The 17,130-nt window shown below is 43.5% G+C and overlaps 1 protein-coding gene across 3 annotated transcripts in view; it reads left to right on the top strand.

Annotated features, from left to right (window-relative positions):
- The window catches only part of rbbp8 (retinoblastoma binding protein 8), a 35,491-nt gene that overhangs the window by 6,803 nt on the left and 11,558 nt on the right, over nt 1-17,130 (top strand). For all 3 annotated transcript variants that reach the window (XR_014553701.1, XM_083659238.1, XM_083659237.1), the window contains exon 5: nt 9,908-9,999. Coding sequence is in view for 2 of the 3 variants with exons in the window: in XM_083659238.1 (XP_083515364.1) it covers nt 9,908-9,999 (92 nt within the window). In the remaining variant the exon portion in view is untranslated. The remainder of the gene's footprint in view (nt 1-9,907; nt 10,000-17,130) is intronic.

Raw genomic sequence — 17,130 nt, 5'->3', positions numbered from 1 at the left:
AAAGGTCGTACAGCGAGAGCTCATGGCTTTGGTGGGATGCAGCCCTACGTCACGCTGCAGCTGGCCAATCTAGACGCCACACACGCACACAGCTCTGCTCTGTTTCACTCTTCACTCTCTCTCTCTCTCTCTCTCTCTCTCTCTCTCTAAAGTCGTGGCTGTATATCTGTTCTGGCAATGGGTGGAGAGATGTGACATATTTATATGAGTGCTCTGTCATTGCCTGCTTCATTCTAAAGAAGGTCGTGAGACCGAAACGTAGAAATACATCTACTGTGGGAGACATCTTTAGCAGTGTGCATGCAGACTCTTTATTCTTTTTATTTATTTTTTGTAAAAGTTTTGATTTATTCACACACACAGACAGTATAATCACTTTCTCTTATAAAACATTCCTCTGATAGCTGAACAACAAAAGAAGAAGTAATAATAATAATAGTATAGCCACATCACAGTGTCCCAGCCGTGCTATGTGCAAAAAAGCGGCTCCATGCCCTCTTGAAATCGTCACCTTTATCATTGACCCTAGCTAACATGTTCATACTATTTCTAACATGAATTCTACTTTTTTTTTTTTTTTTTTTTTTTTTTTTACATCTGGAGAGGATGTACTTTACTTTCCCATAATCTGAGAATCATTCTGGCAGCTGTGACCACTCCTACATTAATCACTGCAAAGTCATACTTCCATATATTGGGCAATTCTGTGTGGTTCCCTAATAGGCATAGTGATACAGGCACCTCCGAGCTCAATTTAGATTTTTGATTGTTGTTCCTTAGTCCTGCGCCTGCTTTTTTGAGTGGATGTGGATGTGCACGCTCTACTTTTTGTTTCAAATGTGTTTTATTTGAGCATGACAATATATATATACACCAGACATGGGACCAAGTCTCAAGTAAAGGCCTAAACATGGTCGTCCGTCCGCCTCGAATTGGAGCCGTCTGGCGGCGCCAGCGAGCCCTACACGCTCGGACGCCACTACGCCCTCCCTCCTCCCACCCTCCCTCCTCCTGTGGAAGCTCCGTGTGAAAATGGCGGAGATTGTGTGCCAGGCAGTCTGAATGAAATTGAATGTAACGTTCCCAATTCTATGTATTAAATTCTAAAAAAACGACCCTCAACATTTGGGAAGGCTAAGCCACACAACTAGTTCGTTATAATCTAACGTCATGCTTTGAAAGGCGACTTTACAACGATGAGCCAAGGCAACGGCCAGTCACAACTCTCCTGCAGCTGACGTCACGCACGTATGGTCGCCGTGAAGTCACATTTTCGATCAGCCCCCGTCAGCCGACGGGGCCCCCTCCCCGTAGGACGGCGCTCCACCCGCCGTCATACGGGGAGGGCGGGGCGAGGCTCTGACGGACGACCATGTTTAGGCCTTTAGTCCCAAGTCATTTGGTCCAAGACTCAAGCAAGTCCCAAGTAATTTTGTTTTGGGCAAGTTAAGTCAAGTCACAGGTTTTGTCAAGTCAAGTCGAGTCCTTAGTTAAGGCAAGTCAAGTCCCAAGTCAAGTCACTCTTTCCCCCCACGCCCAAGATACTGCAGTCTTACCTTGACAGATGCAGTATTAAAACATGGTATTAATTGCCTACTTGTCTAATAGTGATATTATTGGTCAATTTACAGTATCTAAACTGTTAAAAAATGAATTGAATTTGTATTATAATCTTTGCTATTCAGTGAAATAAATGTAATCATACGAAAGTCAAATAACTTTATAAACGCTTATTCATTTCAATAACTGCTTCAAAATCTTAATCCTCTGCGTCAGTTTTAAACAGTGAAATACTGACAGCCAGACTAAAATGTAATCAAACAAAAACAAATAGCTTAAACAATCAAAACATAATGTAAAAAATATTAAATAAACATTTCCTCTCAATCACTGTTAAACAGTGAAACACTGACAGCCAGACTACAACATCAGACTTTCTTACATTCTGCCCGTGTCCCGTCTGCCCAGTGCTGCCAACTCTTTTCAAACAAAGTCACTATTGGTTGCTCAGAAAGTCGCTAGAAAACAAACAAACAAAAACATGCGTCAGCATGTTTTTTTTTTTTTTTTTTTTTTTTCCGTTGTAATAATCATTGACTATCGTTGTAATATTAAGTGCTGACTCCACCCGCCTGGGCCAGATCGGGGAGAAGCGCTGTGTCTGGTCAGACAGGCAGAGACAAGGAGAGACAGAGAGAGAGAGAAAACCCGCACCTACACCAATTCATAGGCAAAATCCGTTGCGATTCACCTGGATTCAACACATTAACATTGCTTCCCATACTCAGATTTGTCGCTAGTCGCTTTTGAGAAATAAAGTCGCCAGGGGGGTCTGAAAAATAGCTAAATGTAGTGACAAAGTACCCTACAGTAGTTGGCAACACTGCGTCTGCCTCTGCAGAATAACTCAGCTGTGTGCAATCAGTGAGGAGTGTGATTGACAGCCAGTCATCCAATCACAACAATGTCATAAGGAGGAGCATGACTGAATGACAATTTGTCATTGGATGACTCAGTCATGATCCTCCTTATGGCATTGTCGTGATTGGATGACTGGCTGTCAGTCACGCTCCAATGAAAAATGTTTTCTAATGCCGTTCCAGCTTGCACTCGCCATGCACTCTGCATGACGCTACCGGACAGACAGAGACACTTGACAACGTTATGTTATTATTTCATTGTTTACTTTAAACTTTAAACTAACAAACACAAACAAGTCATCCAAGTCATCACCTCTCAAGTCAAGTCAAGTCTCAAGTCTTTAACTTCCAAGTCCAAGTACTGTAAGTCTCAAGTAATTTATGTTTTTGTCAAGTCAAGTCACAAGTCATCAAAACAGGGACTCGAGTCGACTCTAGTCCAAGTCACCAAGTCTCAAGTGCCCATCTCTGATATACACATATACCATATGTACATACAGTATATTCTATTCCATGTTTATTTTTTACAGATATAAGTTCGATCATGAAATGCCGTTTTTTTTTTTTTTTTTACATATACACATACATACAAATATCAATACAAAACATTAAAGAAAAGAAAGAGAAAAGAAAAAGCTCTCCATTAACTTAGTTTCTCAGTTCTATTCCTGACTCTCCCCCAGCCCCACCCTATTCTTCTGTCAAACATTATTTTGTTGATATTGAGAGGAAAGTGCCAATTTTATTTTGCAAGTGCAAGATACTGAATTAGAGGCGACCACACCTTTTCAAAAAATTGAAGTTTGTCCATAATAGTGTACCTTATTCTTTCTAAGTGGAGTGTATTCATAAGGTCGCTGAGCCACATCTTTGTGGGAGGAGCTTCCTTTTTTTCCCAGTGCATGAGAAGCAACCTCCTTGCAGTGATGAGACTATAGGATAGGAAGCATTGCTGGTAGGGATGCACCGATTGCCATTTTCTTGGCCGATTCCGATTTCCGATTTTTGAATAGTCTGACTTGCCGATACCGATTTTTGCCGATTCCGATTTTTTTTTCTAAAAACAACAATTGACAGCTTACACAAACGTTTTTGTAACTTTGTTTGAAAATTAAGATTCATAGAACAATTCTTACATCTAATGGGGATCCAAATAAACAATTCTTATCATTTGCATGAAGTAGGACCATCTCACTCAAACACATCTCAAAATAAAAGTGTTCCAGGTTAGGCTACTGGACAGAGCTTTTTTGTGCAAATACAATGAATACAAAAATTTAATTAAATCCAATAGCCTATATCCCACAGCTATCATGCATTTACTTTTCCAAAAGAAAACAGGTGCAACAGAACATCAAAATGATCCATGGACAAGGAGTTTATAGACTGGCTCCAGACCAGTCCTCTTGAGTAGAGGGGAAATGAGTTTATGAGTTACAGTAACGATCTTCAGTCTGAATATCAGGCGGAGTTTAGTTTACACACAGTCCGAAGTTTGGTATGCGTATTTTTATCTGCCATCCGGAAAAATATTGTCACGCACAGAAATCCTTGCACACTTGTGAGTCCGATGCATTTTTATTATTATGTCCGTCGTTCTCATGTCGTTCTATTTGCAATACGAAACAAATAGTCTCTCCTGTATCAACGTTACAATATGACTTGACAGGCTGAGGCAGCAGCGCTGATGTGGAATGGAAAAGCAGGTCGGGGAATGGTTATACTGGACACAATGCTCGCGTTCACCTCGCCAAGCCGGCTGTGCGCTGTGGCCGGGTGCAGCAGCACTGCTTCCCGGGGAGAGAGAGCAGAGAGAGGGGGGCCAGTGAGGTGAAGCGAGCCGCTCAGACTGGACTCCAGCCGAGCGGGACTCGGCCGCATCTCTGTCTCCACGGCTTATTTTCGACTTGCTTGTGTGACAAACTGCGAGATTTGTCTACTTCACTGACGGTGAAAAAAATCCACAACGAGGAAGGTATGCTGGCGTGTGTGGTGTGGTGGCTGGGTGCCTGTCTCGATGCTTTGAGTTGCGCGCACGTCATGTGAAAATCGGCTCACAGAATCGGCTATTTAGAGTGACCGGCGCAGATCACCGATCGAGGCCGATCACGTGAAAATCGGCCATTTCCGGTCACGTGCCGATCGATCGGTGCATCCCTAATTGCTGGGCGTTGGTCAATTTCATAGTATCAAGATTCAAGATTTTTATTGTCACTCCATGGTACAAGTATCACGTGTGAAATTCTTGTGCTGTGGACTCCGTTTACAACATAGTACAAATATAACAGGGCATATGAGTGCAAAAAGACACAACAAGCAATAAGGCAGTATAGTGATAAGACAAGTCAGAGACAGTGGCATATTCACTGCACATAGGTGCACATGTCATGTGCATACTTTAGACGTGCTTAAACATTTTAAATTCGGCGTATTTGACATACAGGTGCAAATAGCATATTCCTTATTAAACATACAATTAAACTCGGCGTTTTAAATTCGGCGTATTTGACATACAGGTGCAAATAGCATATTCCTTATTAAACATACAATTAAACATTAGACATACGTAATGGTAGCAGCTACAGTACGGTACAGTATGGCTAATACACTATTTGTGTATGTTAAGGAGTCTCGTGGCCTGCGGGAAGAAACTGTTCCTCAATCGATTTGTGCGTGCTTTTGGAACCCTGTATCTTCTCCCTGAGGGTAACAGGGAGAACAGGCTGTTGTGGGGATGGTTTGTGTCTTTGATGATCTTCAGGGACCTCCTGAGGCACCGCTGTTTATACAGTTCATGCAGTTCTGGCAACTCACATCCTATCATCAGACACTCCTAGAATAACAATAAATGGGTCTGATTCCAACTGGATTTGAACTATTTCAGATAATGGTTTGAAAATATTGACCCAATAAGCCTGAACTTTGGGACCGCGCTCTACTTTTTATCTGTATATCTGTTCTTCACAATAAAAATCCTCCGGTTAGTTTTCAACCAGTTTCAACACGCATGGAGCGTGAAAGCGAGTGAAAGTGATCACCATGAAATAGCAGATATCAAACAGAAAAAGAAAAAGAAATGAAACTAAAGCTACAGAATAGCCTACAGCCTTTTAAAAATGTATTTTCCTGGTTCACTGGCACACATTGTTTTGAAGGGGAGAAGGCAGAAGGGGGGGGGTGAAGTGAGATCCGCCCACCCTGACGTACTATAGCCGCACTAAACGCAGCGGCCACTACGTTTCTCAAAGTCAAGGAAGGATCCTCATTTGGCTGGGTTTCAAGGATGTTACGTCACCGGTGTCCGCCGCAGTTCTGTTCCAATGTCCCAATGCTACAAAGCACTGTTCCAATGTCCCAATGCTACAAAGCACTGTTCCAATGTCTGAATCCTACAAAGCACTGTTCCAATGTCCCAATGCTACAAAGCACTGTTCCAATGTCCCAATGCTACAAAGGACTGTTCCAATGTCCCAATGCTACAAAGCACTGTTCCAATGTCCCAATGCTACAAAGGACTGTTCCAATGTCTGAATCCTACAAAGCACTGTTCCAATGTCCCAATGCTACAAAGCACTGTTCCAATGTCCCAATGCTACAAAGGACTGTTCCAATGTCCCAATGCTACAAAGCACTGTTCCAATGTCCCAATGCTACAAAGGACTGTTCCAATGTCCCAATGCTACAAAGCACTGTTCCAATGTCCCAATGCTACAAAGCACTGTTCCAATGTCCCAATGCTACAAAGCACTGTTCCAATGTCTGAATCCTACAAAGCACTGTTCCAATGTCCCAATGCTACAAAGCACTGTTCCAATGTCTGAATCCTACAAAGCACTGTTCCAATGTCCCAATGCTACAAAGCACTGTTCCAATGTCCCAATGCTACAAAGGACTGTTCCAATGTCCCAATGCTACAAAGCACTGTTCCAATGTCCCAATGCTACAAAGGACTGTTCCAATGTCCCAATGCTACAAAGCACTGTTCCAATGTCTGAATCCTACAAAGCACTGTTCCAATGTCTGAATCCTACAAAGCACTGTTCCAATGTCCCAATGCTACAAAGCACTGTTCCAATGTCTGAATCCTACAAAGCACTGTTCCAATGTCCCAATCCTACAAAGCACTGTTCCAATGTCCCAATCCTACAAAGCACTGTTCCAATGTCCCAATGCTACAAAGGACTGTTCCAATGTCTGAATCCTACAAAGCACTGTTCCAATGTCTGAATCCTACAAAGCACTGTTCCAATGTCCCAATGCTACAAAGCACTGTTCCAATGTCTGAATCCTACAAAGCACTGTTCCAATGTCCCAATGCTACAAAGCACTGTTCCAATGTCTGAATCCTACAAAGCACTGTTCCAATGTCCCAATGCTACAAAGCACTGTTCCAATGTCCCAATGCTACAAAGCACTGTTCCAATGTCCCAATGCTACAAAGGACTGTTCCAATGTCCCAATGCTACAAAGGACTGTTCCAATGTCCCAATGCTACAAAGCACTGTTCCAATGTCCCAATCCTACAAAGCACTGTTCCAATGTCCCAATGCTACAAAGCACTGTTCCAATGTCCCAATGCTACAAAGCACTGTTCCAATGTCCCAATGCTACAAAGGACTGTTCCAATGTCCCAATGCTACAAAGGACTGTTCCAATGTCCCAATGCTACAAAGGACTGTTCCAATGTCCCAATGCTACAAAGGACTGTTCCAATGTCCCAATGCTACAAAGCACTGTTCCAATGTCCCAATGCTACAAAGCACTGTTCCAATGTCCCAATGCTACAAAGCACTGTTCCAATGTCCCAATGCTACAAAGCACTGTTCCAATGTCCCAATGCTACAAAGCACTGTTCCAATGTCCCAATGCTACAAAGGACTGTTCCAATGTCCCAATGCTACAAAGGACTGTTCCAATGTCCCAATGCTACAAAGGACTGTTCCAATGTCCCAATGCTACAAAGGACTGTTCCAATGTCCCAATGCTACAAAGCACTGTTCCAATGTCCCAATGCTACAAAGCACTGTTCCAATGTCCCAATGCTACAAAGCACTGTTCCAATGTCCCAATGCTACAAAGCACTGTTCCAATGTCCCAATGCTACAAAGCACTGTTCCAATGTCCCAATGCTACAAAGCACTGTTCCAATGTCCCAATGCTACAAAGCACTGTTCCAATGTCCCAATGCTACAAAGCACTGTTCCAATGTCCCAATGCTACAAAGCACTGTTCCAATGTCCCAATGCTACAAAGCACTGTTCCAATGTCCCAATGCTACAAAGCACTGTTCCAATGTCCCAATGCTACAAAGCACTGTTCCAATGTCCCAATGCTACAAAGCACTGTTCCAATGTCCCAATGCTACAAAGGACTGTTCCAATGTCCCAATGCTACAAAGCACTGTTCCAATGTCTGAATCCTACAAAGGACTGTTCCAATGTCCCAATGCTACAAAGCACTGTTCCAATGTCCCAATGCTACAAAGCACTGTTCCAATGTCCCAATGCTACAAAGCACTGTTCCAATGTCTGAATCCTACAAAGGACTGTTCCAATGTCCCAATGCTACAAAGCACTGTTCCAATGTCCCAATGCTACAAAGCACTGTTCCAATGTCCCAATCCTACAAAGGACTGTTCCAATGTCCCAATGCTACAAAGCACTGTTCCAATGTCCCAATGCTACAAAGCACTGTTCCAATGTCCCAATGCTACAAAGCACTGTTCCAATGTCTGAATCCTACAAAGGACTGTTCCAATGTCCCAATGCTACAAAGGACTGTTCCAATGTCCCAATGCTACAAAGCACTGTTCCAATGTCCCAATGCTACAAAGCACTGTTCCAATGTCCCAATGCTACAAAGGACTGTTCCAATGTCCCAATGCTACAAAGCACTGTTCCAATGTCTGAATCCTACAAAGGACTGTTCCAATGTCCCAATGCTACAAAGCACTGTTCCAATGTCCCAATGCTACAAAGCACTGTTCCAATGTCCCAATGCTACAAAGCACTGTTCCAATGTCTGAATCCTACAAAGGACTGTTCCAATGTCCCAATGCTACAAAGCACTGTTCCAATGTCCCAATGCTACAAAGCACTGTTCCAATGTCCCAATCCTACAAAGGACTGTTCCAATGTCCCAATGCTACAAAGCACTGTTCCAATGTCCCAATGCTACAAAGCACTGTTCCAATGTCCCAATGCTACAAAGCACTGTTCCAATGTCTGAATCCTACAAAGGACTGTTCCAATGTCCCAATGCTACAAAGCACTGTTCCAATGTCCCAATGCTACAAAGCACTGTTCCAATGTCCCAATCCTACAAAGGACTGTTCCAATGTCTGAATCCTACAAAGCACTGCGTCCTCAGAAGCAAGACATTTCGAGGATGCCCATGTGTGCACTCGGCGCACGTGAATTACCCACAATTCGGGGGTATACGGTGTATGTCTCGTCTCAGTCTAACTGAATGTAGCCATAGGGTCAGCCTGCTCACCCAGGTCAAAGCTAGGGAGCTGTCCCTGGTGCTGAAGTGGCCCTGCAGGTAGAGTGGTGGTATCCCAGTTTCATTGTGGCTCTTTCCCCTGGTTTGGTCCATCAAGATTGCAAAGAGCAAACAATTAGCGAGCAACCAGGCAGATATGAATGTTAAAGCTAAATGACATTCCTGACAACAAGGGGAGCAGAGCAGCTACCACTTGTGCAACAGACTCTTCAAGAGTAATTTGTTTAAAGTGTAACTTACCCCCAAAACACTTTTTTCAGCTTTTAACCAATATATATGACTTTGGGGGTGGTGTGTGAAGAATTCTGGTCAGAATTTCCACATTTGAGACCAAACTGTTGCCATTGTGTCATTCTCAGCCGCATAAGTGCCCTCTATGGATTGAACACTGCTTTTTTTTGGCCCTCAAATGAATGGGAGATTTGATACATCGTGACGTCACGATGAACCAAAGACTGGGATTTCAAGATAGTTACTCCCCTACCCCCCCTGTACCCTTTCCCGTCTCCTCACAACTCCAAGCCTATCCCCATGATGTCACAAGCATTTTCCTACCAATATGGTGCTACATACACACAGCTGTTAATTGATTACAATCGCCTGTTATTTTCCTACCAACTCCTATGTAACACACTACTATCAATAAACGCCACTATAATCATAAAAGGAAGGAAATGGCATTGTGTTGCTGTAAATCATTCCCAACCTTTTTCATACTAAGGAGCCCTAATTTAGTTCACATTGTGGCAATGGATATGATGAGATTTGGTCTCTCGGATGCAAATCTGATTTGTTTTTATTCTTTTATGTAGCCTAGATATGATTTTGTCCAGAATTCCATATATATTAGGTTGAGAGATAACAGAGAATCCTGGAATCCTCTCAACCAACCAAATCAAGCAGCATGCCGTTTTGTTACATATGTGGGGGGTAAGTCCCTCTTTAAGTGAAGAAAACCTCTTGAGTCTTGACTGTGTTTCCAGGCTTCGGGCAGGTGTGTGTGACCGGTGTGCCGTCCTGGAGGAAAATATGAAGAATAACCAGAATCAGAACCTGCGCCTCATTGCGAAGCTCAGTGAGTTCACTCATTATTCTTATTCTATATTCACATGTAACACTGACTAACTGCAGATCCACAACAAGCAAATAACACATTTGTATGTTGCGCTTATCTACATAGTCTAGAGATGCTCAAAGCACCTTTGAATTACGTGTGACCAACTTTTAAAGTGGGCTTTCTTATCTACTTACATTTGCATTCTTAACACATTCACTGCCAACCGTTTTTTCAATACTGTAGGTAGCTTCTGCCAAGGTTTTTTTTTGAGGATTCTGGCTCATCTTTCAAGAGCCGAGGATTATTTTCTGCTAAGACTTTGTGAACACAAATATCTCAAAAGAACTAATAGAATGTGTGCTTTCTCTGTCTAAAAGAGTTAGTTTGTAGAGTTAGTAGTTATGTAGGCATTAGCAGTTGAATACAGCATGGTTTCAGCGTCTGAGAATGAAAGCTGAGATAATTGCATTTTTGTGAAATTCGATAGAACAGGCAGAACAGTCACTTTAACCATTTATTTTTGGCATCAGTAAGACATCAGACATCTAAACAATAGTTCTGAACAGTAATTTCCTCCATAACAGCACCCCCACCCCCCTCTCCTTCAAACTCCTCCCTCCGTGGGTGTTCTCCTCCTCCCTCCGTGGCTCTGCAGCGGGTGTGTCACAGGCGAGTCTCTGCCTGTCTGTGCTGCCTGGCTGCTGGCGGCTGCTCGTCGGGCGAGTCTGGATGGGGCTCGTTCATTTCTGGGTTTTCGGTTGTGAGCTCAGCTGGCATGAAGCTGCGTGCGATTCTGGGCTTTCTGCTGGTGTTTCAAAGTGTGTTGCACCCAGAATCTATTTTTGGAATGCCCCACCGCCAGCTCCCAGCGCGAAAGCGTTTTCGCCAATCCATTTTCATGAGAATGGCTTCCTCACGCTGCTGTTTTTGCTTGGCTTTCTCTAGTCTGGAGAGCACTGTCGCCACTTAGTGGGTCGGTAAAATAGGTTATACACATTCAATAGCTCCCATATTTTTATAGGAGATGTAAAAGGGTTTGATCCACGTCTCACCGTCAAAATTTTTTTTTTTTTTTGACGAGATAACTCGTCCACGGCAGTCAACCGTTGGATTTCTTTTGACGAGATAACTCGTCGACGGCAGTGAACGTGTTAAATATCGGGAGATGTTGGAAAATATATTTTTTTAACCGATATTTATAGTCTCACTGAGAGCAATGCTCTCTTTTTCAGGAGCACCCTGTTCACATTCACACTAGGGGTGTCACGGTACACAAAAGTCACGGTTCGGTACGTACCTCGGTTTTGGGGTCACGGTTCGGTACGAATACGGCACGGTACGAAAATGGGGAAAAAAAGCAACAAATCCCAAATTCTGTTTTTTTCCCTTTGAATATGTCTGAATTCTGCTTTTTACGCTATTTTTACCATCAGAAATAGTGTCTAATATGTGGGAATGAATAAATGTCCACTATTTAATAAGATCTAGGCAATCCACACAAAAAGGTTTTACTCTAGAGCAGTGATTTTCAAAGTGTGGGGTGCGCCTCCCTCTCAGATGTCTGTATTCCAGCTGTTTGACAGGGCAAAGGCATTTCCCCCCACTTTAAATCTTTATTGTACACAAGTTTGTAAACAGAGCGCATGTGTGGAGTAGCCTAATACTCCCACCAACCCCTCCCCCTGTTGTATTTGTTTTATGTAGCATTTGCGTTTGATGTAAGCACTAATTTGGAATCCTATCTAAAAGCGGCCACTAGGCGGCAGTGTTTCTTTAGTCAACGTCAAAATACCTACATGTTCAGAAGAAGAATAAAACGGCAGAAGAAGAAAAACTTCTTTACCCCTGTTGAAAGATACCCCCACTGTCTGACAGACAACGGGGTGGGTTTCACTTTCCCAGTAAGTACGGGAAAGAACCCTGTCAGCGCCTTAACGTTATTGGATGTGAGTTTTGTTTAGCATAATATGATTACGTTCGGTCATCTAATGGATTATTGGAACATGACAAGGAGTCATCGCCTCTTCCTCACCGCAGCTTGCCTGTCTGCATCCGCAGATGTCTGCTTGACCGCATCACTCATCCCACGCAATTAGGGGTGCACCGATCACGTTTTTTGCCACCGATCACCGATTGCCGATCACCTATGAGAAATATCTGCCCAACCGATCATCGACCGATCACCGATTACCGATTACCGATCACCGATATTTATTTTATATTTTATAGGCTAAAGGAAACTGCCAACATGATTTTTTGTGTGTGAGATAATTGGAGCACAAGACTGTGTTGAACTAAATGGCTAGTAGTAGTCCAGTTCCCTCAGTTCAGTTTATAAAAGAACAAAAATAATTCCACTTCGGGATTTCCATGTTACCAGTTCAATGCAGTTCAGTTCACTCAACAAAAATACTCCATTTTCCGGGATTTCCCTGTTACACAAGGAAAATAACTTCGACCCAAGTTAACTATTTTATCGATTAAGCTAAAGCGGCTAAAGCTAACCGGAGCTATTAACGTTAGGAGGATACACGCAAATATGGATCAAACACAGTGAAGAATAGGGGGTTCTGAATATGGCTGATTCAGGAATAGGACGGATAGTGCTCGCCCTGGGGTGTCCGTAAAAACACGAGGCAGGAGACAGATGGGAGTTCAACCGTTTAGTTGTCAGTTCTCTTCAGTACAGTACAGCAGTATAGGCTCTTTACAGCATTATGACAGGAATAGTAGGATTGTGTGTGGTCTGGAAAAAGGAGGCAATAAAATATACAAACAGGTCAGTAACCAAGCTTGCTGTTATATAGGCCAATTATAGTGATAATTAACAACTAATAATATATAAATGATAATTAGGTAAACTGTAAGTCAGTTACTCTTAACACTTTGAGTGCCACGGCCCTTGGGCAAAAGGTTGCTTGCTGTGCCACATAGGCCGCAATGCATTTTAAAACAGTCATATAATTTTTTTAATAATTACTATGTAAACACTGAACACGCACAAATAACGATGAGACTCTCTTCTATCACCTGCAAAAAAAAGTTTATTGATCCCATTTTCCGTTCTTTAGTTATGAGCCGGAGAAGATAGCTTGATTGAAGCAAAAACATCCCTTTTTTTCTACGAGCTGAGATAATGAGCCTTTTGTGAAATTAAACATTTCAAGCACATCACTGACTCTGAAGCTAATTTTCTGATGTCTGGGTCTGTCTGGGTGAAGTGTATGCTGCTCTCATGGATGTAGGCTGCTCTGCGTGCTCCCCCCCCCCCCCCCCCCTCAACTGCACACGCCTCCTGGGTGTGTCTTATGTGTCTGGTGGCTCTCAGTCTCTGCTGAGTTTGCGGCGCACACACAGTGAATGGTGCGCGACATTCAGCTTTTTGGTTCCGCGTGTGTTTGTCACGGGCTGGCATGCTTCCAGTTCGGAATAATAAGGCTGATTATGTGAATGTGCTGTTGCAGCGTACATGGAGGTGCTCAGTTGTGACAGCGGATGCTGCTGCTGGGGGCACAGCTGGCGTTGTGCTCGTTTATGGAGGCACGTCGATGCATACGGACGGATGCGATGCGATTTCCTCATTTTCCCCAGTGACTATTTCTGTGTGTTTGGCTCCTTTTTCTCTGATCAGGAGAGTGCTGTCGCCACCTAATGGGTTTGTAAAATAGGTTATCGACCTCCAATAGCTACAATATTGTTAGAGGCGACGTAAGAAGCTTAGATCGACACCCCCCCGTCAAAAAAAACAATTTGGAGTTATGGCGCCATTTGGCGTCGCTGGCACTGTACGGTAAATTTCTAATGACGCCATATGGCGTCGCTGGCACTGAACGTGTTAAACACCAGTCTTGAACCATGACTAAAGCCAAAGAGCTCCCACTCATAGAACCGGGGTTATGCACAATAACCGTCATACATTGGGATCCGCATCGAACGAACATCAAAACGACCCGCCCATCGAGGCCGAGTTACAGTGTTATAATTAGCAGCACTATGAGTGCGATCTACATAATGGTGACAGGGTTACATGACGGGAGAAACAACAGAATCACAAGCTACACACGAGCTAAACTCCATCTGAGTAGTGGCATTAATTAGCGCAACAGACAATCAAACCGCACTAAGTGCACGCCTAAACAAACGTTATTGCAATGATTGCAGGTAGATCGATCTAAAACCAAAAGGGAATGCAAACAGGAATATTAACATAATAATGACTTACTGGTTGGTCATATACGCACACATGGAAGAAAGGGATTAGAACATGTTCAACTGTCCAAAGAAAGGAAGAAAGTCCGTCTGAACGGAGCGCACATCCACATAGCAGCACACTTTCGCTTCCTTCAAAGTGCCCGCGGGAACATCAATGCTTGCGTGGAAATTGTCTGTGTGTGCTAGGGTTGCACGGTATACCGGTATTAGTATGGTACCGCGGTTCCCTGCCGTTAAAAAGGATACTATACCACGTTAATTTAGTACCGATACTTAAAAAAATGTCATGGGTTGCGTCAGTGTGCGACCGTGGTGTTTGTTAGCGGAGGAGAGAGACACAGCGGCATTACAGTTGAGAGCCTGTCTCCCACCTCACGTGAAGGCAACACAGCCTTGCCTTGAACCAATGGTGACTCGTGAAAAGTGGAAAAAAAGCTCGTCTCTGACTCTGTCTGCTTCATGTGGGGGCGTGTCGACTTTCCTCTCTTCCCTCTCTGCTCGCTCTCTGGCCACAGTCGTTCAGTCCTCACTACAGCACCCCGACACACAGGACAGACGCAGCGAAAATGGCAGCGGCTTCTTCTAGTCTTGCAAGCCGACCAACGCTTGTAGAAAAAGCAGATGCACGAAGCGAAATATGGAAATATTTTGCTTACGTTGCCGACAGCGAAGGCAAGCCCGTGGACACATCCAAACCAGTGTGTAAAAGGTGCTTCAACGTGACGCAAGCGAAAGGATCAAACACATCGAACCTGGCTAAACATCTTGCCGACAGGCACCCCGACCTGTTCAAAGAGTTTAAAGACCGACAGGTTAGCGAACGTGAACGATAAACATACATGCCCTCAAATAAGTCCAACGAGTATTGTGTGACAAGCGAACTTGTTTCACTGAAAAAGTTCGCTTGTCACAATAGCCTACTCGTTTACAGTGAAACACGAGGCAATGTGCTGGAGCACAGATCTCTGCCAAGGAGAAAGTCGTGACATGTAACGTTTAGGGGAGGGGACATCAGATGACTGCATACCATGTACAATATTTAATAACACTATGGTCCTCAATGCCAGTGTTATTAAAGCTTTTACATGGTAAGCAGTCATCTGATCTCACCTATCCTAATATTTACAATAATCCCAATTATTAATGATATACGAATTCATTGTAAAAAACACCTAGCCTACACGTATGGGGGGGGGGGGGGGGGGGGGCTGGGAATACACCACATAATAAGCCTACATTTCAATAGCCTACATTTATGTGTGAAAATAATATATATTACTAGATTAACCATAAATCAGGCACTTCATGTTAATGAAGCTTAGGAGCTGCAAGTACAGAGTACTTTTTTTGGATAAAACAAATAGCTATAATAGTGTAGCAGCTGTGTGAAAATATATTTTATTTATATTATTTATAAGTTTAAACGGTTGACATTCCTTTAAAATATGTTTACAGGAGAGATTATGTTAATTTTACACTAGATAATAAAAGTTCTAGCATGTTCAGCGCCACACGTGGTGGCAGTACTACCAGCATGTAGTAAAATGACTACATGGATGTGCATTACCTTGTTAAATCAATAAAATAAGTTTTAAGTTCCATGTTTTGTCCCCTCTATTTATTCCAATACTTTTCCTGATGTTTTAGTTTTTTGCCGTGGTATCGTTTCAGTATCGGTATCGAGATACTTAGGCAGGTATCGGTATCGAACTCATAATTTTGGTATCGTGACACATCCCTAGTGTGTGCGCGTGCACTACCCCGACTACCACGTTAATCTGGGACTTTAATACACACGGACTTAACAGCATGCAAATGCCTCGGTAGGCGGGAGGACTGGAGGTAACTTCTCTCTGCTGAGTCTGCTCTAATCACCAGCTGATTTGTGTGATTCAAAGACGCAAGGGGTGTGTTGACAGTCTGGTGCGGTGTGTGCATGGAGGTGAGTACACTGACGAAAGTATAAACGTTAGAGCACAATATGAAAGTTAAACGATAGACATTGAAGACATGAAAATGGGCTGCCTCATGTTTCTCACGTGCAGCATGATCGGCTATGCGATCGGCAACATTAAAGGAATATCGGAAACAGCAGATCACATATTTGAGGTCCAAATCGGCCGATACAGATTGCGTGCCGATCGATCGGTGCACCCCTACACGCGATGTATGTTGCTTGTTTACAAGTTAACAGCCTTGTCAGTGTTATGTAACGTTTAGCCGCAACGCGCAACTATAAAGGACTTTGTCGCGGCTACGTAACGTTACATTGGCAAGCTTACCTCGTTGGCTTGATGTTGACAGAATTTGCAAAACAGCTTATCGCCACAAAACGTCCCATTCTGTGAACGCGGATTTCTATGGCCCTTGTGTTGTTTTGGTGTGTCGTCTTCTGTGGCGTTTAATTCAATTCAATTCAATGCCGTTCAAACAGCGTTTAGGTGCTTCTGGATTTGACGTATTCGTCGTGTCGTTTCATGTACCGTGAAACGAGGTACCGTGAGGGTCGTACCGTAAATTCACGGGACGAATACATGTACCGTGACACCCCTAATTCACACACAGATTCACACCTGGAAGCTGCCCAGTACATCCACAGTCTGATCTGCTGGCCACTGATCAGCTCCACTGGAGCGGTTGGGCTTAAGGGCCTTGCTCAAAGGCACCGTCCTCAGTGGTGGTAATGAGGGAGCGGCAAGCGCTGCCTTTTCACTTTCCCCACCCAGATTTATCCTGCCAGTCCCGGGGATTGAACCGACGACTTTCCGGTCACAAGCTCGCTTCTCTAACCTTTAGACCAACACTGCCCCAGATTATGTTTTCATGTACTGTATATGTTTGCCAATAAGTAGTCTGACTTACAGGAAGCAGGCTGCAGGGATAAGCTCTGCCATTGGCTCCGACCATTTCAGTCAGAGCAGAAGGGAAATCCCTTTC

Source organism: Poromitra crassiceps (assembly GCF_964638095.1).
Source record: "Poromitra crassiceps genome assembly, chromosome: 2".
Taxonomy (NCBI): domain Eukaryota; kingdom Metazoa; phylum Chordata; class Actinopteri; order Beryciformes; family Melamphaidae; genus Poromitra; species Poromitra crassiceps.
Note: the sequence above shows the minus strand (reverse complement) of the source record. Positions and strands in the feature narration are given on the sequence as shown.